The sequence below is a fragment of the Callorhinus ursinus genome, unplaced genomic scaffold, assembly GCF_003265705.2.
Source record: "Callorhinus ursinus isolate GAN/ISIS: 27379988/994484 unplaced genomic scaffold, GSC_fseal_2.0 scaffold8, whole genome shotgun sequence".
NCBI lineage: Eukaryota > Metazoa > Chordata > Mammalia > Carnivora > Otariidae > Callorhinus > Callorhinus ursinus.
In genome coordinates, this window is record NW_027397070.1 from 50986494 (window position 1) to 51013332 (window position 26839).

At 38.7% G+C, this 26839-nt stretch overlaps 1 protein-coding gene and 1 non-coding gene across 15 annotated transcripts in view; both read left to right on the plus strand.

Annotated features, from left to right (window-relative positions):
- Positions 1–26839, plus strand: part of NRXN3 (neurexin 3) — a 1564009-nt gene that overhangs the window by 1403622 nt on the left and 133548 nt on the right. For 8 of the 14 annotated variants that reach the window (XR_012379101.1, XM_073895668.1, XM_073895661.1 and 5 more), the window contains 2 exons: positions 5007–5096; positions 10347–10654. Coding sequence is in view for 13 of the 14 variants with exons in the window: in XM_073895668.1 (XP_073751769.1) it covers positions 5007–5096; positions 10347–10654 (398 nt within the window). In the remaining variant the exon portion in view is untranslated. The remainder of the gene's footprint in view (positions 1–5006; positions 5097–10346; positions 10655–26839) is intronic. The other 6 variants (XM_073895667.1, XM_073895662.1, XM_073895664.1 and 3 more) reach the window with 1 other exon arrangement.
- Positions 16982–17128, plus strand: LOC112822893 (U4 spliceosomal RNA). The gene has a single exon (XR_003207871.1). It is a non-coding gene; the product is annotated as a U4 spliceosomal RNA (small nuclear RNA).

Here is a 26839-nt window from a genome sequence, read left to right on the forward strand (position 1 = left end):
CTTCAACCTCAAAGGTGTATTTGAGGATTAATGAGATGATGCTTATAATTGCATTTTGAGCTCTTTGGTTGAAAGGCACTTTATAAATAACAGATATTTGTTTTTTTTGTTGCAGTCCATCCACTACTTACAAGTGGCCAAACATTCTAGATGCCCTTTGGGTAGACAACAGCCCCCTTGTTGACTCTGAGAGAGTTCATCTGGGTCAACATCAGGAACAAGACCATAGCTGAGCTTAGAGAGTTTCACCAATTCCTTTTCTTTAGTGTCTTCTATTTGCTTTGAAACTCAAAGTGTTGTTTGGGGAGAGAGACATCGTAAGAACCTCTGAAATGCCCTACTGCTTGAGCCTACTCACATTGATTTTCTCTTGCCTCTGGCTCTAATTCATAATATTCATTCTTTGTTCATTAGACCCATGGTTTCATTTTTTAGTGTCTAACAAAACAATAAAGAAAACTTCTCTTTTATTCTAGGACTCAAAACAAAATGTAAAAAGTACCTCTGGCATTAATTTTGCACAGATGAATGTTGTTACAGTATTCCTATTAGCATGTCCATGTGCTTGACAACATATCAGATGGTATTTATAGGCTACCTGCAAGAAAGCATTTTCTGCCAGCCTGGTGCAAATTGCCAGAACCTTTAAGACACTCTTCCTCAACTTCGCAGCAGTATATCATCATTATCTGTGGCTGGACCAAGAAATCGCATCTGTCAGTGTCTGAATTGCTCTTTTACTTTCAGTGGTTTTAGAAACCCACTTTGTTTTGGAAATGGGGTTAGCTAAGTATATTTTAGAAGACTCAGAAATATAAAAAGCAACAGCTAGGAGATTTGGGGGATATTCAGGATGTTTCATTTTCTATGGCTTGTTGATCTTTGGAAGATAATCTTTGTGGGACAAAATGGAAGATGGCCATGTTTTGAATGGAGTCCTGGTAAAGTTCTGAGGTGTTAGAAGTACACCCTGGAATCTGTGCTTCCCCTAGATCATTAGGAAAGAACTGAATCATATTAATAATAGTTTGCAAAACATGAATGTTTTTCATATCCCAAGTTCTGTATATACCCTACATCTTATTATACTATACTACATCCTACGGTGAATTGGGAAATGGGGAAACTGAGGCCAAGTCACTTGCATGAGATCACACAGCTATTGAATGCTAATGTTAGAACTCAAAGCCAAATTTGTTTCCAAAGCCCATGGTCTTAACTCCTGTGCTGTATTGATTATGGCTTACAGAAAATAAGTGTAATAGCTAATGAATAGGATCTGTGCTTGGACCAATAGATAATGATAATAAAGGTCTCATAAAAGTCACTTTCTGTGCTATACAGAAGTTCTCTCTATCATTCCATTCTTCAATTTAAAAAATATTAATTCCTTTGGGACTGACAACATATTGCAAATTTACTCCTTTGGGACTGCAAAGAGAGACTGATGTATTGGGAAATTGTTGGAGGGTCAACTTGCTTTCTTTGTCTTCCTTACTCTGTTCTCTTTTTTTTTATCCTAAATGGATTTGCTCAAATGTAGAAAACATGAAGTATTTCTGAATGAAGGTTGGAGCTCTGTGTGAACCAGTTGGGCCTTAATAATTTCACCTCAGAGTATTCTGCTCTTCACAATATTATAATTCAACAGTGCATGTTAGATGTGTCTCCCGGAGTTGAAATACTTGATAATAGAACCACTGATACAAATGCAAATGAATGTAGGAGGCCAGTGGCATTAAAAAACTCAATTTCTAATAAAAAAATGCATGGGGACACACACATACACACGCTTTTATTTTAAACAGAATAAAATGTGACTAGTTTTCTTTTTTCTAAAATTTAGTTCTATGTAGGTGAGTGTCAGATCCATATAAGTAATTTAAGAAATGTCTATTTGAAGATCTCATGGTGCAATTTATAGATTTCTCAGTGTGTTTGAGAAGTATGGTCATTACATTTTGGTCTGATTAGTAAGGCACATATGCTTATTTCTAGTGACATGACATTACTATGCATAAGGCCATTCTTTCTTGAGGATATCATTACTTTCTGTTGAAGAATTGATTTCACTCTTTGTTCAAATTTTTATACTTGTTGCTATATGAAATGTACAACTGAATGTCATTAAGGATTTAATGTGAATGTATATGAATTTGACAAGGTTTGCTCAGCTTTCAGGGTAGTCCCTGTGTATGGATTCTTATGTTTAGAAGGTTGTTTACTTTTCAGTCAATCTAGCAAAATGGGGCTTGGGGCAAATGAACTCATTCTCATGCACATGTTTCTAAAACAGTTCTTACTAATGTCTGAGATAAATTAAAATAAAAACCAACAAGAACATGAAAAGAGACTAAGAACAATGTTAATGTGGCAATTTAAACCAATTTGGTTTTCCAAATGACCTTCCATCTTTCACAACTTTTAACAGTATGCCAGATGCTATGAATCTGGTGTGGAAAACTTAAAACTTTTTTCTAAATGTCTTTAAAGCTGAGATGGAGAAGAATGACTCTCTCTCTTTCACTTTCCGATGGGTCTAAGGTTGAATCATGGCTATGCTGTCCTCCCAACATATCACTTATTGATTATCCAACATACTTTTCTCTTTTTCTAGCCTGTACCATGCCTCAAAATGATTTCCTATGGAGCTTTAGGTTTGAAAGAGAGTGTATGGGGAGGGGATGCTTAGGAGGACAAAGAGTCCCTCTGTATTCCAAGGAAGTAAGTCATTGCATCTTCTTATTGAATTAATTTAGTGCATATATAACTCTGGCAGTTGGGAATTTTGGATACTTCTGATTTTGTCTGCATGTTTCTAAGAATATTTAGTTTGATATTTGTTACAGACTTCACTAATCCATTCCACAGTGAGTGGAGTGAAGGTTATGACTATATTTAATGTTGCAACCAACAACAGTTACAGAAAACCCAAAGTAATAGAATATATTTAAGATGAATCTAGCACAACCCATTTGCCATTTTTCAATATAACACTTTGTTGTAACTAAAACTTGAGAGGGGTCAAAGCTTATGAAGATGGATGATATCCCTTGTGTTATCTGTCTTCTTTAGGGTAGGATTAAGAGTACGAGATATAGGTTCTTCTCAGAAAAGTGCATGCTCCTTTTCTATGAAGACATGTGAGAGTTTACCCAACTTTATTTTTGATTAATAGAGTTCTGAATCCCCAAATCTACCAGGGAGGATCATTATAATAATCTCTAATTGGTAACTGTATTAAAAGATAAAATTAATTTCTTTCACCATGAGCTTATGGAAACACCAAGAAGTTGCCTTTCTGTTTTTTTTTTCTCCTTACCTACACCTTCTCCCCCCAACTTTTTTCTATGAGAAATAATATTCCATTCATTGTAATTTATTCTTTGATATGCTAATATATTATGTTTTATCCCAGCCACATAAGATCCCATGATGTAGGCTGGAAACATACCCATTGTTGTCTCTTTCACGAGCTTTGTTTTTGTTGTTCATGTTTTTGTTATTAGTTTTTTTATTCCTTGGGAATGAGAATGAGTCAGCTTCTTAAGATCATTTGTTCATAGCAGAAATGAATGGGGAATCTTGGAAACATCTCCCAGCATGGCCAGCCCTTTCCCATGTTGCACCTCATGGAAAGCAGGTACCAGGTTAGTCACATGTCAATAATAACTTCTATAGGAAGGTGGCCCTAAGATTGAAGTGCCACGGTCACGTTCTACTCACTTGGTCTGATGCTATATTTAATCCTCATGTTCTTTCTGGCTTTTAGACTTCTTTGTAGATGATTTCCAAGACACCTTTTTTTAAGATTTTGATTTCATTTTTAATGTTGGCAGTTTGGAATGGGATTCCCTAAGTTCCGATATAGGGCTACGAGTGAAAAGTCATGAATTAGAATTCACTAGTTTTTGATCACTGTGAGGTTGGTTGATGAGATAGAACAGTTCCCAAAGCGTGGCTTCATTATTTTGTGATTTGAAGCATATTCATTAGGGGTATATCTCCACAATACTGCTCTCCAAATCTGTCCTAATTAGACAAACCATCCAGGGGTGGGAACAACAGTTACAAAAGGAATAAGGGGGCATAGTAGCAGTTAAAAGCGTTATGTTTGAGGTTTGAAACTAATTAGGTATTTCATGCTTGGAGGAAGTATCCCAAACAGGCTTTATGAATAGATACTTGTTCAGAAAGGACCTCTTATAGAAAGTTAAGAGAGAGAGACTAGATAAACCTATAAAGCTTGCATTTATTAGTAGTAATAAAATGTAGGTGCTTAAAAGTCTGCCAATACTCTATACCTATATTTATAGCTGCTTTGATTTACAAATATTTACTTTGTGTTTTCTTTTTTAAAATGTAGAACAAGTCTGGGCAGAGAAATAGAAATGTAAAGAACCATCTATAATACTCCATCTATTTAACATACCTGGTAGGATGCCAGGGTCTCCTTTATGGAGTAAGAAGTCTCCCTTGGCCATTCAAGGCTTAAATGGTCTTTCCCTCCACCAGAAGGTAGAGCAGTTATAAACACTGAGAGGAGAATAAGGAAGTACGTGACCCCATGCTTCTGATAAGGTCTAGTACCTTGAGAGCAGATCATGCGTGACTAAGACACTGGGGGTCCCCTACCACAGATGAAGCTGGTCTGGCAGGCAAATTACTCACAAACCAAGAAAATCCTTGTGCTTCCATTGACCCAATCATGATGTGGTTGGGGTGAGATGGAGAATAGTGAAGGTAAACCCATTTCTATAAATAGCCAAAGCTCTAATTCCCATCCCATGCCACATTTCCAAAACATGATGGAGCACTGCATAGCTAAGAGTCTCCTGACCTCAACCCTGTCAACCAAGGGCAGAGTGACTTCAACTCCACCTCTACTAAAGATAAATTGATATCTATCTCTAAAAACTTCATAAACAAACCAAAAACCTAGGATGTTTTTTAATGACGTATTGACTTTTCAGATTGTTTTTTAAGCTGTTTTTTAAACTTTAAAGGCAACACTGATAATGAACGCTTCCAAATGGTAAAACAGAAAATCCCCTTCAAATATAACCGGCCCGTAGAGGAGTGGCTGCAGGAAAAAGGTAACCGTCGTTAAAACTTTCATTTTAAAATCATTTGATTCTAAACCCTCATTTTTAAAGCCTGCAAATAAATGTTCCTTAAATGATAATCGCCTGCTGCATAAATGACTGTTTTAATTTTCATTATAATTTGTGTCAGCTTCCACCTGCCATATGTTGATAAATCATGCTATAATACATTGCCATTAAAATACAGTTAAAGGGACTAACATCTAGCTTGCTATCAGCGTGACAACCACAAACAAGAAATTCCAGGAACCTCTAAAAAAAGAAATGTATTATGGCAATTTAACCACTGCATGACATTATTTGTTAATTTGTTTTAAATTACCTCTTATACCAAAGCTTTCTAAAGAAATTTCAAAAGTACTCTTTAAACTTACATCTTGAGGCTGTTTTGGCTTTACTCTCCAGCGTGGATAACTAAAAAAATCAGCAGATCTACTCTTGTAACTTAAACTGCTTAAGACAAATGTTATAAGGGGAGCAGTGTTTTCTAACATTTGTTTTTAAATGAAGAAAGAATGAGAAAGATGAATTTTGCCTTTAGATTCAAACTTAACAGAGGCAAAAGTGTTTCATAAGAGGTTAATTGTGTCCTAGTTGTTTGCTGAAACTAAAAAAAAAAAAAAAAGAAAGAAAAGAAAAGCTTTTTTTACACTTTGGTTGTGTAATACCCTTATGTGTTTGATATTTATGCAACAAAAGTGCAAGTGGCTAAGACAATGAGTTGGAAAAGAAAGGCTCATGAAAGGCAAAACAGCAGTTGTGATTTGCTGTAGAAAACAACCACTTTGTTAATAAAAGAGGGCAGCGGTTATACCTGATGTTAGAATTTTCTGTGTGGCTTCTGTTTGCTAGGATATAAACTATTATCTTTCAATGAAGAAAATTCTCTGTTTCCGGAAGCTATGTAGTCCCTTCTTTCCTGAGCCAGTACAAGCTACTCTTGTCTCAAGACCTTCAGTGAGTCCTTAAAATTCGTAGAGATTTGATTGAGTGATACATAAAAAGCAATTGAATATATTAATATGCAACTTAAGCAAACTTAATTACAGTTTTAAGTTGGGTGACAACATTTAGACCCTTAAACACGGAAAATCCTCACTGAGTCTTAACTGTTTGCCCTGTTTTTAACGTATGTGGTCTAATTAAAAATAAATTAAGAATAACTCTAAAAAGCAAATAATTTTGGTTAGTAATCACCAGCTCATAAAGTCCCTTTAACACTAAAGACTATGATTGCCTCACTTTTTAAAAAGGAGAAGAAAACTAGATATGCATGTCTGAGTCTCATGTGCCTGAGAGAACTTTTTTTTCTTTCAATTTTATGTTAATAATATTTTCTTTTACTCCATCGCCTTTTGAACTCTAAGTTTAAGAGCATGCCAGGCGTTTTCATTTGTATAAACCATTATAAAGTTATGAATAGGCTTTTAGTTTTCCTTCTGATAGCATTGTTATCAGTTGGCTTTCATATAGAAGGACGAAAGGCCAACAAATCCGAGGGGGCAGGGTGGGTCACGTGGGATGGAGGGCGGCTTTCTAGTTTCTTAACCAAATATGTATGTATTTATATATGCATATAATATTGAAAATGGTTGTTTGCAAACTTGGAGGTTTTCTCTTCTACACCATTTTAACTGAAATTACTTTTTTTAATGCTTTGGGTGAGTAACATCTATTCATTCTATTGCTTTACCCCTTCCTCTGTCTAGCTAACCTTTCCTTCAAAAGGAGTCGAAAATATATACCAAAAGACCTTGTAAAGACAACGAGTTAAAAAAGGGTAAAGATGGAAGGATGAATAGGCAGACGTATCAGGAAGCACTTGGAATGCCTCTTTGGAGTTATTTTTGTCATTGGAGAAGAGATCTGGGTCACAGCATTCCTGAGTCTGTTTTCTGGCTCTGTCTACTATTGACTGATACTTTCTGACCTTAGACAATCCACTTAACCTCTTTATATCTCAGATTTCCCATCTGGGGAGAGGAGAAATAATACTGCCTATTCCCCAAGGGTGTTCTGAGGTTTAATTAATTAGTCTTTGTGCAACACTGACTGGAGACGTGCAAAGATTTAATTTAAGCAGTATGTGAACTTGATATCCAAATGAGGTAACAATAATGACTTCCAAGAAGATGGGCACCCAAAACAAAGCAGAGAGTAACCTGCTACAAACCCTGTGCTAGTATAACCAAATTTAGTATTATGGATGATAGAACAATTCTTAGATTAGGATATAGATATAGATATCATAGTTACTTATTATAAAAAAATTATCATAATGAATGACAATAATGAGGTCTGATATTGATTTTGAGAAATCTGGGGCAAATGATAAAACTTACCCCAGTCTGCCCCTTATAATAACCCTTCAGAGGGAGAGGCCAGTTTTCAGTTACTCACTTACCCCTGCTTGGCTGAGAGAGGTAAATTGATCACAGGAAGAGCTGACAGGAGACTCAGTTTCCCACTCTTACTTTAGTGACTGCCCGCTTTACTCTTAACTACCCAATCCAAGGTACAAAGGGCTAGGAAAGGATCCGGAAACAGCAAACAAAACAAAACAAAAACAAAACAGATCTAGCTAGACATAGACTATGAATCAGACAAGCAAACAAAAACCCACACACTTCCTACGCGACATGACGGAGAACTGAAGGATAGACCACCTCCTTCCCTATTTCACTCCACCAGTGTCTTGTTCTCAAGAAACCATTAGATCTCTCTGAGAATGCAGCAATAACAGGACATGGAGCAGTGGCTTCATCCTGTGGCCCAGGAAACATGTCTTGCCCTTCTCCATGCTTGGGTTAGTTTCAAACAAAGACCCTTTTATGCAGTACACTCTGGCAACTGGAATGAAGGAGATCCAACGTTTCTAGCCATTGTAATTCAACTTTGCATTTCAATTCTCCCTGACCCTCTTTATTTGTAATAACTGGCAGAATAATATCACTAGGAAAATAAGGTAAGGACCATTACAGATGTGAAGTACTTTCAGAAATACTAGAAATATAAAATTTCTTACCTATAACTAGCTATCCCTATTCATTGATCATCAGTGCTAGAGCATATTCAAAAAAGGAGATGAATAAATATTATGGTTGGCCAACAGTTATGTGAATGGAAGGGATAGCTTGACATTGGGGCTCTCTAGTGTAAGCTACTGAATTGAGTTCTAGAGATCTCCTTTTAGGCAGCTCCTTCTTTATCATGTTAAGCTGCCCACAAATGTCTATGCAAGGTTGAGGGTGTATTATTCTCCCCTTCTATCATGACATTTCTTTTGCAGTAAGCTTAGCCCCCCTAGAAAAAGCTGTTGTCAAAGAAATAACAGTAAAGAGAGTTGAGCTCCAGGCCATTATCCAGTTTTATTGTGCACTGAACATTTTGCTGCATCTTATGTGAGAAATGAGAGGCCAAAGGACAGGCGATGATGCATGTGCACTAGGCACTGAAGGAATTGGTGGGAAAATAATGGAAACCTATTAGATCTATTTTGATTGTTCCTTTAGGATCTGGACAATTCTGTTATCAAATCCAACAGATAACATTTCCATGCTCCAAATATTTTTATAGAGTGCAGATCATTTTCACTATAACAAAATTCTTTGGCCAATTCTCCATACTGCAGTATTTGAAGCTTCCAAAAAGGTATTATTCATAAATCATTCTTAACTAATATGCCCTTAAGAGTTACCCCATGAGCCATGGGCAGAACTGACTCTTGTATAAAGAGTTCCTTCTGAGCAGATACATTTTCCCTTCTCTGACGCTTCCATTTCATCCCTTATTATACATTCAGAAGGCATTCCACATTATACACTAGAAATTCAAGGATAGCTAATCATCGTGGAGATTTAAAGACCGTGTAATAGTGGTAGAGGTTAAAAGCCCAAAGATCACAGTATGCCTCTATTCATATCAGAGATGGTGGGGGAAAAACCTAGTCTTTTAAAAATAGACTCCCTTTTAATAAGCAGGCAGGAATAACAGAACATTCCAGCCATTTATAGCTAAAATAATGCAAGTGATTAGATTAAGAATGAGTGGAATATTGTTTGATTCCTGACTTAAGAAAAACTCAAAAAGGATATATTTAATTCCATTAATAAGTCTCTCCCCCTTCTCCATATGGAAAAGCAGAAGGAAATAATCTGAAGAAATAATAGCATAGAATTGCTTAGCCTTAAAAAGCTGTTTGTATTTTTCTGGGAAAGATCTAGCATTTAAGAGAGGCTTTTTTAAGTAGAGGTAGTTGGGAAGAAGATCAGTTGAGTTGCACTATTCTCAACTCTATTCTGTCATGATTTCATTCTGATAGTTTTCTATTCACAGAAAACAAATATGGTTCCCCAAATGGGACTCCAAATAAGTTGAAGTACTGATAGTCTTCAACACATGAACATGCCTATCGTTTTAAGGAATTTTATGTGTTGCTTTTTTCCTGAATACCCATCCCCTTTTTTTTAAATTCATTGATTTGGAATGGCATTTTTTTTCTTTCCCCCACCCCTGAAACATTATCAATGCCTGTTTATTTCCCATGTTTTAGGGAGAGATATAGTTGTGTTACCATAATCCCGTTCCTCCCCCAAATTAAAAGAGGTAGGAAATTATCTGTCATGATGTTTATTAAACAGCAAGTATAGATAGAATAGTATGTATTATGAAGATTTCTAGGAAATGAGGTGTTTTGTGAGTAAACTTCATTTCTATAAGTATGCAATGAATCCAAGTCTTTTAATTGGAATTTCATTTCATTTCAATTAATTTATCAATTTTTTTTTAATTCAGTGTTCTGAGTCACCTCACTGAGTTTTTGTTTGACATTTATAATCCTATTTAGTTGCCCTTATATGACTTTGTAGTTAAAAATTAGTGCGATAGGTATTTATGCTTTATTACTGTCATCACTTGATTTGGGGATTACTTTCTGTCATCCACAACTACATACCCAAGAAGACCACAATACTGCAAATCTTTGAACCAAGATTTCTCTTTCCTCATAATAATGAAATAGAGACTGAATTATTCAGCTTATCTAGGATATTCAGCTAGACAGTGGAAGAGATAAACATAGTGAAATGTTACTTGCTAATGTCCATTGAATTTTTGTTATCCAGTTTTCTCCCCTTCATTTGTTCACGGAAGCCTGTTTTGATGCCTGGTCCATTGAGACCAGGCAAGGCAAAGAGAGATAACATATGGGAATAATAATGTTTCCTCCACCCAACCCACTAGGCCGGCAGTTAACCATCTTCAACACCCAGGCGCAAATAGCCATCGGTGGAAAAGACAAAGGACGTCTCTTCCAAGGCCAGCTCTCTGGGCTCTATTATGATGGTTTGAAAGTACTGAACATGGCAGCTGAGAACAACCCCAATATTAAAATCAATGGAAGTGTCCGGCTGGTGGGAGAAGTCCCGTCAATCTTGGGAACAACACAGACAACCTCCATGCCACCAGAAATGTCTACCACTGTCATGGAAACCACCACTACAATGGCTACTACCACAACCCGCAAAAATCGCTCTACAGCAAGCATTCAGGTAATCCTTTCTCCAATTCTTAATTGATTCTGTTTTTTTGTTTTTTTTTTGTCTTTGAGACATTACTATAAGGTCAGTGTTGCTATGTTGCTAAAGAGTCTGAATTACTATGTTTGTAGAAAGGATGCCTACAGATGCTCATAGTAATAAGATCTAGGAGTAGAGAGAAACAAATTCATTGCTAAAGAAGTTATAAAAGTTTTGCGTGCACTCATGGGTTATTATTCCTATCATATTTATTGCTGAAACAGTAAAGCTGTTATTCCAAATGAGCAATGGCTAACACTTTCAGTATGAAATACTCCTCCTTTCATTTCATTACTTTTCTTTTCAATAAAAAAAGGGAAAATGGGCAAAGGAAAATTTGTTATCATAGGGGAAACTGTATCCTAGTTCAGTTCTATTCACATCCTCTCGGTGGCTTTGCTGAAACATGAATTGTTCAGTTTTGAGGCCAGTGGATAGCATTAAATAAAGGGCAACTGAAGCTAGAGTTTCAACTAATGCTTATAAAATGCAGTCTTTGTTTTGTTATTAAGTGTTGATCAATCACTTGTTATTTTTTATCCATTTTGTTTATATTTGACCAAGATCCTATATTACATTAGAAATTGTGAAGGTCTGAGTTTAGCTATATAGGAAGTACTTAGTTTTGTGGTAATGGTTTTATTTTTTCACTTAAAAGTAATTATACCCAAGCTAAAGTTTAATGCTTTGCTGATTCCCTTGGCATTTCATAAATCTAGTTAGTAGGGGATAGGAGGTTAATCGAGTTATTAGCCTCAAATGCTGTGGCATAAAATAAGACATTCCAATTGCTTGTGGGGAAATTACTCCGAGCCTAGTTAGCGTTTATAGAAGATTCAGTAGATCAGGACTTGTCCTTTCTGTTTCTTAGTTTTAAGACATTATCTGGGGCATCAATCGAGTCTTTGACATCACCCTCCCATTGATTTTGGTGGGCATTGTAAACGTAGAGTCAATAATCGATTAAGCCCCCTAGGTGTTCTCATTCTTCTGAACTAAGTTTATGTGAGTTAAGTAGAGGTAAAAGTGTTGTCTTCCTTTTCCCTTTTCTTTGAGCAGAAATACCCAGACAGCTCCTTACATGATTCCACAGGAACAATTTGAGGCTGTATACACTGATGATGTTATCAGGCCAATTTTATGTGTTTTAGAAGCGCTACTAAGAACCGGGTTAGCATAACAGTTGTATAGTTGTGTGTGCCGTTACGTGTATACCTATGTACACTCTCAAAAAAGAAATAGCTTCTTCTCTGCTGATATTAAACCAATAACTCCTGACACTTCACTCTACTCACTGAAAAGAAGATAAAAGGCAATATATATTTCTATTATGACTCTCTCTAGCTCAAGAGCAGATCTGTTTATGGTTGGTGAAAGGATAGTTCTGTCTGCCCAGGTCCTGGCAGACTTGTTCTGTTTCTGTCATAATACATTCCGTTAACTCTGTGGGAAACAGAGGAGCAAATGGTTTTTTCTTCATATGAGTGGCTGTCGTGTAATCTTTTTCAAGGCCAAATTTTTACTGACCTTGGGAGGACTTAATGTTACGTAGGGATTCAGGGACTAAGCCATGGTAATTACCGGTTTTTGGCTTTTCCTCCTGCAGCAAACACACAGAGAGGAGGACACTGGGTGAGTCTTTCCAAAAACGAAGAAAGCCAGAACTTCCAAAGAAGAGTAGGGTACAAGGCACAAAAGTCTTGCAAGTGATGATGACTCTGAACACCATAGAATCTGTTGTCATTTTGGAAAGATGTGGACAGCTGGAGCATGCCCTCTCTAACAGCCTCCCATGAGGGTTTCTTTTCCTGACTCCAGTGATAATGGGATTTGATCTACATATCTTTCCTTTTGCTTCTACCATGGCTATAAAGGGGAGTTATAAATCTGATGACCTTCTTGTTCTTAAGGGTATGTAAATGCAAACTCTTAGAGAAAAGACAGCAGACTAGCAGAATTGGATTGGACTGGGATGAGGGATCAAAGAGGTCCATATTCTTTGTAAAGATTAGCTAGAGGAAATAATTTGATGCCAAGGATTTTGGATTTTTTTGTTCTTGCCAACTAGCCATAAGAACTTTGCCCTGACACGTATTGTGATGGGCACTGGGTGTTCTGTGTAAGTGATGAATCACTAAATTCTACTCCTGAAATGAATATTACACTGTATGCTAACTAACTGGAACCTAAATAAAAACTTGAAACTACAAAAAAAAAAAAGAAAAAGAACTTTGCCCTCTGCTCCATAAAAATTCAGTAGCCTGCCTTGTCTCCAACCCTTTTCTGATCTCAAGTACAGATTACATCAAGCCTCTGTTAGGACTGGGGACCCAAGATTTAGGACAATTCCCAGCCTCTGAGGACTTAGGGTGAGGAAGGTCAGTCTCAGAAGTTCTCATATGTCCTGTGTGATCCAGCTAATTTTCTAGGGTGAAGTGGACTGATAAAAATTTGATCTGTGGGAGAAAAAAGAACTGAGGAAGTCTGGATTTCATGTTTACCAGGCCAGTCATGTGTGAAATCTTACAGCTTTTTCCAGATGATACTCTGTTCTGTCTTCCTTCGCTTTGATAGCCTTGATAGACCAGGGTTGTCCTAAAATTAGACTCTTCCAGGAGAAATAAAATAAGCATAAAAACCTGGTCTAAAACCATCTGATTATATGATAATCTACTGGTTCCTTCTCGAAGCATAAGCTAAAGAAACATTTGAGTATTTCGTTTCTGATTGACTTTGGTTTGTGTTGATTTCAGAGCAAAGTAAAACTGCAAAGTGCTTTCAGTGCTGCTCTTACCTGTGTATGAACATAAACTAATAGTTTTTGAGTTGACATGGCCCTTCAGTGCTCTAGCCTCCTAGAAGTAATCACTACTTTGATCTTTCTGATACTCCAGTTTGTTACAGTATTGCTTGTGGATCACATGGACTGTGTTAAATCACTCACATCTAGGGTGCCCAAGCATCAGGTCTTTACCCTATATTAAGAAGAGTGTATCTAAGGGCGCCTGGGTGGCTCAGTCATTTAAGCAGCCAACTCTTGGTTTCAGCTCATGTCATGATCTCAGGGTCCTGAGATTGAGCCCCTCATTGGGCTCCCCTCTTAGTGGGGAGTCTGCTTCCCCTCTTTCCTCTCCCTCTGCCCCCCCATTTGTGCATGCTCTCTCTCTAAAATAAATAAATCTTAAAAAAAAAAAAGTGTGTCTAGGTCCTCCCCTGAATATTAGAAAAAAACCACAAGAGTTAAGATTGAGAAAGCAGGTGGGTGCATTGAGAAGATAGGTGAGTACATTGAGAAAGCAGGTGGGTGAGTGATAGTATTCAAGTAAAGACAGGTGCTCAATAAATATTTACTGAATAGATTGGAAAACAAAATAGGCTTTATGACATACCTTATCATCATTTAACAACCAGAAGTGGCATGGCTTACAGATAGCTTTTCCTCCAGAATGATCAGTGTGCTTCGGACGATTTTAATTTTTCCTTGGTGGTAAGGCTAGAGCAGTGATTAAATGCATGTGCTTGGAGTCGGGCTGCCTGGGTTTAAAACCTAGATCTTCACATCAGCTAAGTGACTCTGAGCAAGTCCTGTATGTTCTAGTTAACTATTGTTATGAAACAAATTTTCCCATAACTTAGTGGCTTCAAATAGCAACTGTGTCATTGGATCTCACAATTTTGTGGCTCAGAAATTTGGGCAGGGCTCAGCAAGACGATTCTTCTGCCCCACAGGGCATTGACTGAAATCACTCAGTGGCTCCTCTGGTCTGGAGAGTCTGGCTTCACTCACACACCTTGTGTCTTGGTGCGTTAACTAGAAACACTGGACTCAGCTGGGTCCATGTCCCTCTCTGTAGTTTCTAGTTCATGGAGGTTCAGGGCTCCTAGTGAAAGTTTTTCCAGGTTTCGAAGTTTAAGGGAAAGGAAACATAAACCTCACTTCATGATGGGAGGATAGCAAGAATTTGTAACTAACCTAAGTCTACCACTTTATAAAATTGGAGGGAAGGGTACTACTAGGGTGCTGCTTATATCATGGGATTGCTGTGAGGTTAACTGAGTTAATATATGTAAAATGCTTAAAACAGGTCCATCTTGAAGAGTAAGATAGATATGTTTTAACCTTATTATTTTATTCTATCCCCAACATTTGGTATGCAAGTCAGTACCCTCTCAAGCAGGGAGAAAATGGGGCTATTTCTACTGACAGTAGTATCTGTAGTTCATAGTGGGGGCTGGGAAGTTTGGTGGGGATAGGGATTTGAAGGAGCGTCAGGGTAGAATTTGGAGGTTGGAATCAGTCCTGGCAGATGAAAAGTTTCTAAGTTCTCAGGAATCGATTCTCTGATAGCTTACTTCCCATCTTTAATTTTTTCTTCCATTTTAAACCAACCTGGAGTTCTATGGGCCTCAGAGAATATGTTTTGTTATGAAATATATCTATCCACATGTCTTTAAGGTTACAAAGAAAAAGAATCCAGGATCCTTGCCATCATGGAGCTTGACATTAGCAATCAATATGAGGTAGTGACCTGCAAATGGTGGTGGTGTGGAGGGAAATGAGGGAGTTGTATGGGAGGGCTTGGCTGGATCTCATGAATGAAGTGGGAATGGAACTGGGCCTTGTAGAATGAGTATAATTTGATACATGGGGAAGAGAGACAAATCTCAGGTTGGCTAAATGTCAGAAGCGATGTTTTCAAAGTCAGGGATGATAATTCCCGAGAGAGATAGCCAAGTCCAACTAAAACAAAGAGTGCATAGGGGAGATCTGAGCAGCAAGAGATCCAGATTCTCAGCGTCTTGGTCCCAAACTCCTCCAAATAGGAGAGGACCCAGAGAGGAGAACTGCATTGGATTCCCTGTGCATCTTACTACCAGGGATTGCCCAGCAATTAAACAAGCAGTTCTATTACAACTGACCTCAGTGTCGGGATTACTATCATGATGGACAAGTTCAACTAAGTCTATGTTCAAAATCCTTGATCCCCATTTAGGAGAGAAGGCAAAAGTAAGAAGTAAAAGTCTTTGGTAACTTGCAGCCACCAGTACCAGTACCAAAATGTTCCTGTGAGGCAGGAAAGGGCCAAGAGGAAAATAGTTTCCAAAATAATGTGTATTCTCTTACCTTAAGCCTCCAGACCGAGTCGTTATCAGTAAAGAAAGAACTCAGCATGTTCTGTGCAAATCGCCATTTGGAATCCTCTATAAGCTATTAGTAGGATACTGATCATGACCCACTTTTTCTGTGCTCGGCATTGGTGGAGTCACTTTGACATTGGTCAGAGCTGCCTGTTACCAGAAAATCACAATGCTCAGCTGGATTGGAACTATCCTGATAAACAGTAGAAATGAAAGACTTGAGAGTTTTGTGAGATTTCATTCTTACCTCAAACTCATAAATTTGAACCACTTCCCAAAATTCCAAAAGCAAGCCACTTATTCAGGCTTTGTAACTGTACCTATGTGGAAATTCCTCCTTCTGGTCGGCTTTCAGTTTTAGACTAGGGCTAGTAAAAAACACACTTCAGCCTTGATATTGATTACTACAAAACAAAACAAAACAAAACAAAGAAAAGTACTTGTGATTAAAAACGTGATCCTTCATACAGCGTAATCCACATAGAGTTCCAGTATGTGGGAGGGAAGAGGGTGTAATCTCGAGTCAGAATTCCTGTGCTGGACTCCAGGTTCTTCCAGTTAGCTGTGTATCTCTGGGCAGGTCAATTAGCCTCCCCAAGCCTTGGTTTCATTCTCTGTAAAATGAAGTACTTTTCCATGGTTGTGAGTAATAAATACAACCATGTTGGTAAAAAGAACCTAAGCCATGACCTACGCTGTAAGTTTTCACTAAATCCTAGACACTAGGAAACCACTTCAAACCGAGAGGCTCTCCCAGAACTCACGGATTCTCATAAAGCTTAGACTTCCGGTGTGATTGGAAAAGCATGTTAACCTTAAAAGTAAAACTGTCCATTATTTTACGAGCAAACGTGGGTTAATTTAGGAATAACAGAATTACAACTTGGGAGCAAGCTACAGCAATACCATAGGCAAGTCTGGAAAACAAAGGAGAGGACAGCTCTTTTATAGAGGAAAGGGGGGAGTTGGGAAGGGTGTTATAAACAGTAAGTATGTGGAAGTAAACTGTGGTGGCTTTTTGTTGGCTGAGTTTGGCAGTCTGTCATTGACTGAGCTGTTGCCAGGGAAAGGAGAAAGCCTTTCTCCCTCCTGCTGGGAAAGTAAAGTAGTGCTATAGTAGGTATCAACTTGCAAGGTCCCTCTCTTCCTGTTGGCTCTGCAAGCTTTGCGCAGTGGCAGTATCGTAGCCAATGAGGTTTATCTGAGGTGTGATTATTGCTAATTAAAAACTTTTCCCTGTTGGCTCTGGAATTGACTAAGAGCAGCAGGACATTGTCTCCCAGTTCCATTTTAAACAAAGTTTCCCTTTTTAATTTTCCCAAGCACAGGAAGAACCATTTTGAATATACCCACACAACCCCATAATCACCCAGGATTTCTTCTGAAGGTCCCAGATTGATCCAGAGCCCTGAACTCATCAATTAAAAGAGATTTCTGTGGGAAACTCTTTCATTTTCTGAACTGGGATTTGGCTTTGCTGAATAGTTATTACATACAGAGCATTCTGTTAGGGTCAAGTGTATGAAATTGCCATTTTTATAGATCAAAATGATCAAATATCAGGAATTTCATATGGTTCAACAAAACACATGACCCACACATTTACAACATATTGTTATCAATGGCTTTTTGGGACTGGCTAGAGCACCAAATTTTCTCAAGTTTCTTTGAATAATCAAACTGTCTTGGATTGGGATATAAGACAAACCTATCTACCTCATCCCCAAAACCATGCTTTAACAAGAGGTCGATCATGTTTTATCAAGAATGGTTGTACTTACTCAAGGAATTATCTCCCCTGGGCCCCTCCATCTATTCCTTGCTGCCACCAGCCTGACAAAAGTGAGACAAGGAATCCACACAGTTTCCAAGCCCTCACTTTTACCACTAGACAACAGAGCCTCTAGGGGAAGTTTATTTTTAGGATCAGGGCTCAACTAATATTGATTAACAGCCTTACATAATGTGCGGCTCCAGGGCTGGTTCCTTTCCTGCCAAGCCTTATAACTGGGGAAGGCACTGAAGATTTGTCAGTCTAATTAGACTTTAGCTGCCAGCCAAGAAATATCTTCTGTCTCCTCCTTACCCTCATTCAGGTACTTTCTTTTCCCCTCTCAGAGAATAATTTGGAGGGAAGGAAATTGGACTCTGATTTTCTCGTTAGCTGGTAAGACTCCAGTGACACTTTCTCTCAGGAATTACATCGTTTTCGTGGGGGAAAAAAAAAAAGAGAAAGAGAGAGGGAGAGCTTGATGGGTCTACCTACCTCTTAAAGACCTCTATGTTGGTAGTACAAATAGGCCAGGGAAGAGAATATAGCGTCATTTCTTTTGGTCCCTTCTTTAATACTTTAATTTTAGTGGATGGGATCAGGACTTCCCAAAGCTGTGATTAGTCCCTTAAAGGCTCCTCTGAGAAGTTTCTTATCTGCAAATGAAGATGAAGTCTTCAGATTGCTACAAGTTGTAGAGATGCCCTTCTAATTAGATTGTTATATTTATAGGATAGAGTGTCCACCGGAACTATTGCTAAAGTGCTGGAACTTATTTTGAGCCATCTGAACAGCTGGGAGGGAAGTGGGGTTCAGCTCTTGGCTACTCACTGTGGAGGTCCCCACATGTTTCTAATGCTCCAGGTGGTTCTACCAATCACCCGACCTACTCCTTGGCCAAGTCTGAAGCCTAAATCCTTACTGTGTGATGTATGGATCTCCTCCTTGCTCTCGCTCTCTGGCCATATTTTCTGCCACACTGCTCTAGGTACACAGGTCTTCTTGATCTTCCTTGAACTTAGGTCCCAGATAAAGGAGAGGCGAGTAAGTATTGCTCAGTTGCAGAATTGGATCCTGTCTGTATTTAAAATGTTAGTTTGCTTATCATGGAATATTTTTGCATTGATATTGACTCTAAAATATTGTGATAAAATATTATGTATCTTGAATAAATGATTTTGGGGACACTCCCTTAAATATTGTACCTCAGATGAGTGCCTCATTAGTGCCAGCCCTGCTTCAACATACCACGCCCATCTATCTGTGTCTTTTCACTGGCCATTTTCCCCTGTGCTGGAAGCAGCTCTTCCCAGCCATTTGCAGGACTCACTCCCTTACATCATCCAAGTTTCTGCCCATGTGGCACCTTATAGAGAAGACCTCCTTGACCATCCTCTGTAAAATAACACTCTCTGCCACCCCCACCTTGTTGTCTGCCTTGGCAGCTATCTCTACCTTACATTAGATCACATATTTAACTGTTTATTGCCTCCACTTAGTGGTTTGTGAGTTCCCTGATGGCAGGATCTTTGTCTCAGGCACTATCAGAGCTCTGCAGCACAGAGTAAGTCCTCAGTCAGTATTGGTCAAAACATACAAATCTACTGGCACCTTCTCAGGGACTACACACTTAATACTTACAGTCTGAATCTTACTACCAAGCACCTTGTCCCCCACAAGCCCACTCACTCCCTGATGAGGTTCACCAGTGCCAATGGTCACCAACAGTGGTTTTGCTGACCTTTTTTGCCTTAATTATAGAGTCCCGGGGGCATTTGCATGGCATAGTCAGTTAAGCGTCCGACTCTTGTTTTCAGATCAGGTCATGATCTCAGAGTTGTGAGACTGAGCCACTTGTCAAGCTCCACACTGGGTGTGGAACCTACTTAAGATTCTCCCTCTCCCTTTCCCTCTGCCCCTCCCCCACCTCAAAAAAAAAAAAAAGAATAAAGAGTCCCAGAAACAACCCCTTGTGTCCGGTGGGCAAGTGTGTCCTTATTCACTTCTGGTCTTAAATTCTCTTTCCTTAGGGTTTATTTGTCATCCTAATAACGAGGGCTGCTTCTAGCACTGAGAGTTTTCAGGACACTTTTGGAAATGTAATATCACCCACTTTCCCTCTCCAATTTCTTCTCCCTGTTCCTTTTCCAAATTACTTAATTCTTAATTCTCCTAAAACCTATCTTTAAATATAGGCAAATAAAGATTATTTTTAATGACCCACTGCTTCTATTCATTGAAATGGATAGAAAATTAACTTGAGGCTCATTTCCCTGGTCGTATGTGTGTGGATAGGTTGGTGGGAATCTTCTGTCTACTTTGTTACCTCTTTTGTTTTTGTCTCATGACTGAATATGTTATATGAACCCATTTATTCCTGGTCATGACCCTATGCTTCAGTTGGCTCCATAGTTACCTGTCTTCATAATCTTTTGAAAGAACGTTGATGGAAGATACTTTGAGAAACCACCACTCTGACAGCAAGAATGATCTCTGTGCAGTTCATCACTCGACAGTGAGGGCCTGGCCTGGTGCCTGCCACAAAGAGGGGCTCAGTAATATTTGTTGAAGAAAAGAAAAATGTGTTAAATGAATGAATGTTTATCTGTCGAGGAAGGAGGCAGAGAATGGGGACAATATGATTCATGTTCAAGGTAGACAAAGACAGCTGTGAGGAAGCAGAATGGTAGGAAGGAAAGAGTGCATTGAGGTGGGCATTAGGAGACTTCATTCATGGATAAAAAGTGATTAAAACCAAGACTCTAGGCAGACCTTCATTTACCAGCTATGAGATTTCAACTGTGTTTCTTTACAGAGCTTATTTTCATCATTTGATATACGGAGATTATAACACTAACTTCATGGGTGGGTTAAGATAATAGAGTCAAGGGCTTAAATTGGTGTGACTTAATAAAAGGTTGTTGATGTTGCTTTAATTGAGATTCTAATCCAGCACTCCTTAGCATCTACATTTTATTTTTTCTCCTGTTACTAATGAACCATTTGGCCTAGGACATGGCCATTAGCGCCCTTAGGTCTCCACTCTTTCCTTGTCTAACAAGTGTAGTGGGTAGATTCACATTTTTTCAAAAAATTATATTCTATTATGTTAGTCACTATACAATACATCATTAGTTTTTGATGTAGGGTTCCACAATTCATTGTTTCCGTATAACACCCAGTGCTCCATGCAGTACGTGCCCTCCTTAATACCCATCACTGAGCTAACACATCTCCTCACCCCCCTCCCCTCTAAAACCCTCAGTTTGTTTCTCAGAATCCATAGTCTCTCATGGTTCATCTCTCCCTCCAATTTCCCCCCTTCATTTTTCCCTTCCTTCTCCTAATGTCCTCCATGGTATTCCTTATGTTCCACAAATAAGGGAAACCATACGATAATTGACTTTCTCTGCTTGACTTATTTCACTTAGCATAATCTCCTCCAGGCCCATCCATGTTGAGGTAAAAGTTGGGTATTCATCCTTTCTGATGGCTGAGTAATATTCCATTGTATATATGGACCACATCTTCTTTATCCATTCATCTGTTGAAGGGCATCTCGGCTCTTTCCACAGTTTGGCCATTGCGGACATTGCTGCTATGAACATTGGGGTGCATATGGCCCTTCTTTTCACTACATCTGTGTCTTTGGGGTAAATACCCAGTAGTGCAATTGCTGGGTCATAGGGTAGCTCTATTTTTAATTTTTTGAGGCACCTCCACACTGTTTTCCAAAGTGGCTGTACCAACTTGCATTCCCACCAACGGTGTAAGAGGGTTCTCCTTTCTCCACAACCTCTCTCTTTGTTGTTTCTTGCCTTGTCAATTTTTGCCATTCTGTCTGGTATAAGGTGGTATCTCAATGTGGTTTTGATTTGAATTTCCCTGATGGCTAATGAACATTTTTTCATGTGTCTGTTGGCCATTTGTATGTCTTCTTTGGAGAAGTGTCTGTTCATGTCTTCTGCCCATTTTTTGACTTTGTTATTTGTTTTTTGGGTGTCGAGTTTGAGAAGTTCTTTATAGATCTTGGATACCAGCACTTTATCTGTACTGTCATTTGCAAATATCTTCTCCCATTCTGTAGGTTGCCTTTTTGTTTTGTTGACTGTTTCCTTTGCTGTGCAGGAGCTTTTTATCTTGATGAAGTCCCAGTAAATTCACACTTTTTTTCTGATGTTTTCAACAGTATCTAATATGGTGCCTTGTACATACAGTAACAGTTGATGGGTGAATAAATGAACTGGTGGAAGGACAAGCAAAGTTGAGGAGAGGAGATGAACAAACAGAAATACTCTGTAATAACATTGCTGTAAGAACCATCTACCCATTTCATGGATTGGATGGCTAAGTTTGAGAGAAATTAATAGAATATCTTTGATATATTTAAAATTACAGTACAAATAATGATGCTTTTCATATCCATCCTTTTTTTTTTAAAAGATTTTATTTATTTGAGAGAGAGAGAGAGAGAGTGAGAACACGAGCTGGGTGAGGGACAGAGGGAAAAGCAGACTCCCCGCTGAGCAGGGAGCCTGACGCGGGGCTCGATCCCAGGACTCCAGGATCATGACCCAAGCTGAAGGCAGATGCCTAACCAACTGAGCCACCCAGGTGCCCAACATATCCACCCTCTTTGCCAAAAGTTTAGAAGGGGTTCCACAATGACCCACCCCTGTGTAGAGGATAAACTACTTAATGTCTCTTGAGTCATCAAAAACAGTCAATGATTCTAGTTTAAACTGAAGTTCAAGAATTGGTTCTTTTTTTTTTTTTTTTTTCTTAAAAATACATCCCTTTGTTTCTATTTATATATGGCAAGGAAATGACTTCAAGTAGCAATCATTGCTAGCCAGGCTTCAAGATGGATATTTCCATTCTGTCTCTGACAAGGCGGTAGGAGGGGTGGGATGTGCTTTCATACCTTTCTGGTGCAGGTTTGAATGATTGTAAAAATTGAAACATACTGAGGCTGTTATGACAGCCCTGCCTTTTGAAACCTTATAATTAATGCCTTGGGTTGTCTAGAGAGCTAGTTCTCTTAGCTAAATGGAGAATGCAAGGTTCTCCTTGGTTTTCTGATCATGCAAGGATGAGATGGCCGGGGAAGTAAATGCACATCCTATCTCTGGTGGCTAGCAGTCACTGAGAGAATTGCTTGGTAGAAATTTGATTGACTTGTGTACATAATGCAGCCTCTTCTAGCTCTCATCCCATCTGGGTTTGTGTGTATGTATGTGTATGTGTGAAGAAAGAGAGGGAGGGAGGGAGAGGATGCTCATGAGTTTGCATGTGTTAGCTAGAATAGTGCTTCATAAACTGTTATGTGGATACAGATCACCTGGGTGACCTCCTTAAAGCACAGATTCTGATTCCATTCTGGGATGGGGCCTAAGATGATGCATTTCTAGCTAGCTCCCAGATGATGTCCTGTTGTAGTATGTGGACCTCACTTTGTGGAGCAGGGATCATAGATATTTCCAGTTTCTCACTGAGCAGTTGTAACATCTCTTTAGCTATCTCTCCCAAAAAGTCTTCCCAAACTTCATTCAGGGACCTTCAGAAATGGGAACTGCTAACCCAAACCATTCTGTAGGATAGAGAAGGGATACCCAATTGGGGATTAACAAAGTAAACTGTATCCCATCAGACAGGCCTGGTTCCATTGTCCCTTCCTCCTGTCCCTTACTCTGCTACATGCCCCCGAGGCAGATGGGGAAAAAGGTAGGTAAAATTTAACTTGTCATAATATTTATCCCCCTTTCTGAGAAGTGACCTCTGATGAAAGCAGAAGGACGTGAATGATTTTAATCCACAGTAACAATGGGGAACCAGTCCTGACCATCTTGAGTAGTGTAAATACATAAAATGACAGGTTTTTCTCCACTGCCTCTCCACCTTCTCCTTCCAGATACTGAGAGAGACACATATTCATGTACCACAACTCACACTATAATGCACAATGAAATTTCACCCAGGCTTTATCTCAGAGCTGCTATTCTGATGATTAATGCCCCACTGGCTGGGAAGCTATTCCTCCGAAGAAAGACAAGGAGAAAGAAAGAAACATGAAATATATCTCTGAGACCATTTCTCATTATTATTATTATTATCATTATTAGCTCCTCACTGCCCTATCTATTCTGCTTGTCAAGGGGGAGGGGATGACATTTGAAAGCAGATTTCATGGCGGAGAAATGAGCAAGGGCAAGGTAGAAATAGACACCTTGTGCTAAAGAGAACTGACCTGGATGGGATTTTGTTATTGTTAGCATTTATTTCTGGTTTTGTTTGTTTTATTATTTTTGTTGTTTTATTTTAAAGCCTCCATCTGTGTCTTCTGTATTTCTCCTGTAGGCATTTTTTTTTGCATGTCTTCTTTTGTCTTTATTGAGTCTCTGTCTACAAGAATCAGTATGATATAATGTATGCAAATGTTATTCCTGACCACTTATGCAAAAGACTGGACAGAATAATTTCATTGCTCTGTAACTCCTATAATATAATTGCCTCCATATCCTGGCTGATTTCAAGTTTTTGAAAGGATTACTTTAAAAAAAAAAATAATGCTCTCCATGTAGGTATTGTGTAAGCCACGGTGTCTGATTCTCTCCTGTTTCTCATTCAAAGAAAAGGTGATTGCTAAGTAATCTCTGGCTCCATTATTTAGGAGGACTACACAACAGTGGTCTTTGTTGGGAAGATGGGACCATAGTAAAAGCATTATCACAACACATGTGTCTACTGATAAAGTGGCAAATTCATTAACTTAGACAGAAAGTACTATAATCTGATTTAGAAAATGCTGTATTTCCGAAGTTGAGTTCATGAGGAAATGGAATTTATAGCTGCAGTGCTATAGGTGTGATTTTGTATTCAATTAACAAGTGTTTGAGTAAATTAAGTACCGACTCTGGGCTAGGTACTATTCTAGGCACTCAGTCTGTAGAAACACAAACCAGACAAAGACCCTCTTTCCTCATGGGGCCTATATTCTATTACACAAACATTGGGCACCTGAAGAATCCAGGCTTTGGGGAAACAATGAATATATTTCTGCCTTAACAGACAGTCTGGTAGGGTTTTCAAGTATTTTCTGAATCTGAGCTCATTTCTTTAAGTCAGTTGTCTACAGAAATTTTCGCACGCTAATCTGCTATTATAGTTACGGAGGCAGGAGGCAGCAACCCCCTCTGTTTATACCGGTCAGCTCTCAGAATAAGGTATTTCATTTCTCCTCAAAAAAGACAAGTGTCAAATTTAAACCATGTCTCTCTTTTGGCTAACAAGTTGGCAAGAGTGAAACCACATTACCATAAAATGATTGTGTTTGAAACATATTTTCATCTCAAGGACTATGTGTGCGATGTTTATTGCAAATGTTTTGTTTATTGGCTTGGGATTTTAGTTTCATGGAATGTTGATATTGGGAGAATCTCAGAGATTGTCCAGTTATTCAGCCCACACAACTGATTCAGCTTTAGAGATGGGCCAACCTGATTTCAAGTTCTGATTTCATCATTAAAAGCTGTATATCCAGGGGCAAATTACTTGCCCACCTTTTTAAATTTAGACAGTAAGCATTTATTAATTTGATGGTCTAATTTAATTTTTATCTAAATGATGCACCTACATAGCTCAAAGCCTTACACAGCACCCAGATTTCCATTACTTTAGTGCAGAGGCACCATTACATTGGAAGAGATGCATCATTACTTCATCTGCTAGGAGTGTCAACTAATCGCTATCAGTTGAGTCCTTCCCTGGAGCTGCCCTTGGCTAAAGAAGCCACCTTGCCCAAAGTCCAGCCCCTTCCTGTGGATGTGCCCATATCCAGTGAGTGGTGGATGGGGCTGGGGGGTGGGAAGGGATATATAAAGACCTGCTTGTCTCAGGTCTGCACAGCTGGGAAGGGCCTCCCAGCTAGAATGCACTATGTGAGTGTTGAGGTCATCTGAGGTCTTTGATGCAACTTCATTGAAGTTCACCTCCTCCCTCTTCCTAGAGTCTGACAGCATCCTTCCCCAAACCTCCCAAACACAAAACTGGTTCTCGGGGTCTGTTTCCTGAGAAACCCAAGTTAAGACAGTATCTAGTCAGATGGTAGCTCGATTTATAAATGGTGATCATTTTGTAATGTATATAAATGTTGAAATACTATGTTGTATACCTGAAACTAATATAATATTGTATGTCAACTATACTTCAATAGGGGGGAGAAAGATAGTATCTAGAGACCTAAAAGAAAACAGGCACAACTCTCATCGACCTCAGGGTTATGAGTTCAAGCCCCTACTTTAAAAACAAACAAAAATCAAAAGAAAACAGGCAAACAACAACAGAAGCACAGAAGTCTCTTTCCCCATCTCCCTGTGCCTTGTAGTCCACACTGGCAACCCTCTTAGATGCTTTTTCAGACATTTCCCTCTATATTTCTAATAATATGCTTATATTTCTTGACTTTTTCAGCTAAATATTAACTAATATCTTCTGACTCTGGGAGAAAAGGATTGCATTTTCTCACCCTCTCCGTTTTCCAACTCACACACACTCCCTCACCTTCAATTTCCCAATAAAATTCTGTCACATTTTGATTGAATCGATGCTCTCAGTTTACATTTTTATGACTTTCATTTATTGAGAAAAATGTAAAATCATATGTGCATTCATTTATTCCACAAATAATCCCTGGGTGCTTAGAATGTGCCAGGCACTATTCTAGGAACTGAGGGTACAAGAAGTAAAAAAAAAAAAAAAAAAAAAAATGGAATAAATGTCTGCTCCTGATATTTCCTTTCTCCCACAACTCTTTGTTAATAAATACCCTCATTTTCTCATTAGCTTATTCTTCTCTCCACCTATCAGTGTTATCGCAAACACAGCTATAAAATTTCTCTCAACATAAACACAGGTAGTGTTTTCATTTTCTTCACATAAATACCGAGCAGTGGAATTGCTGGGTCATAGGGTAGTTCTATTTTTATTTTTTTTCTAATTTTATTTTATTATGTTAATCACCATACCTTACATCATTAGTTTTTGATGTAGTGTTCCATGATTCATTGTTTGTGCATAACACCCAGTGCTCCATGCAGAACGTGCCCTCTTTAATACCCATCATCAGGCTCACCCATCCCCCCACCCCTCTCCCCTCTAGAACCCTCAGTTTGTTTCTCAGGGTCCATAGTCTCTCATGGTTCATCTCCCCCTCTGAATCCCCCCCTTCATTTTTCCCTTCCTACTACCTT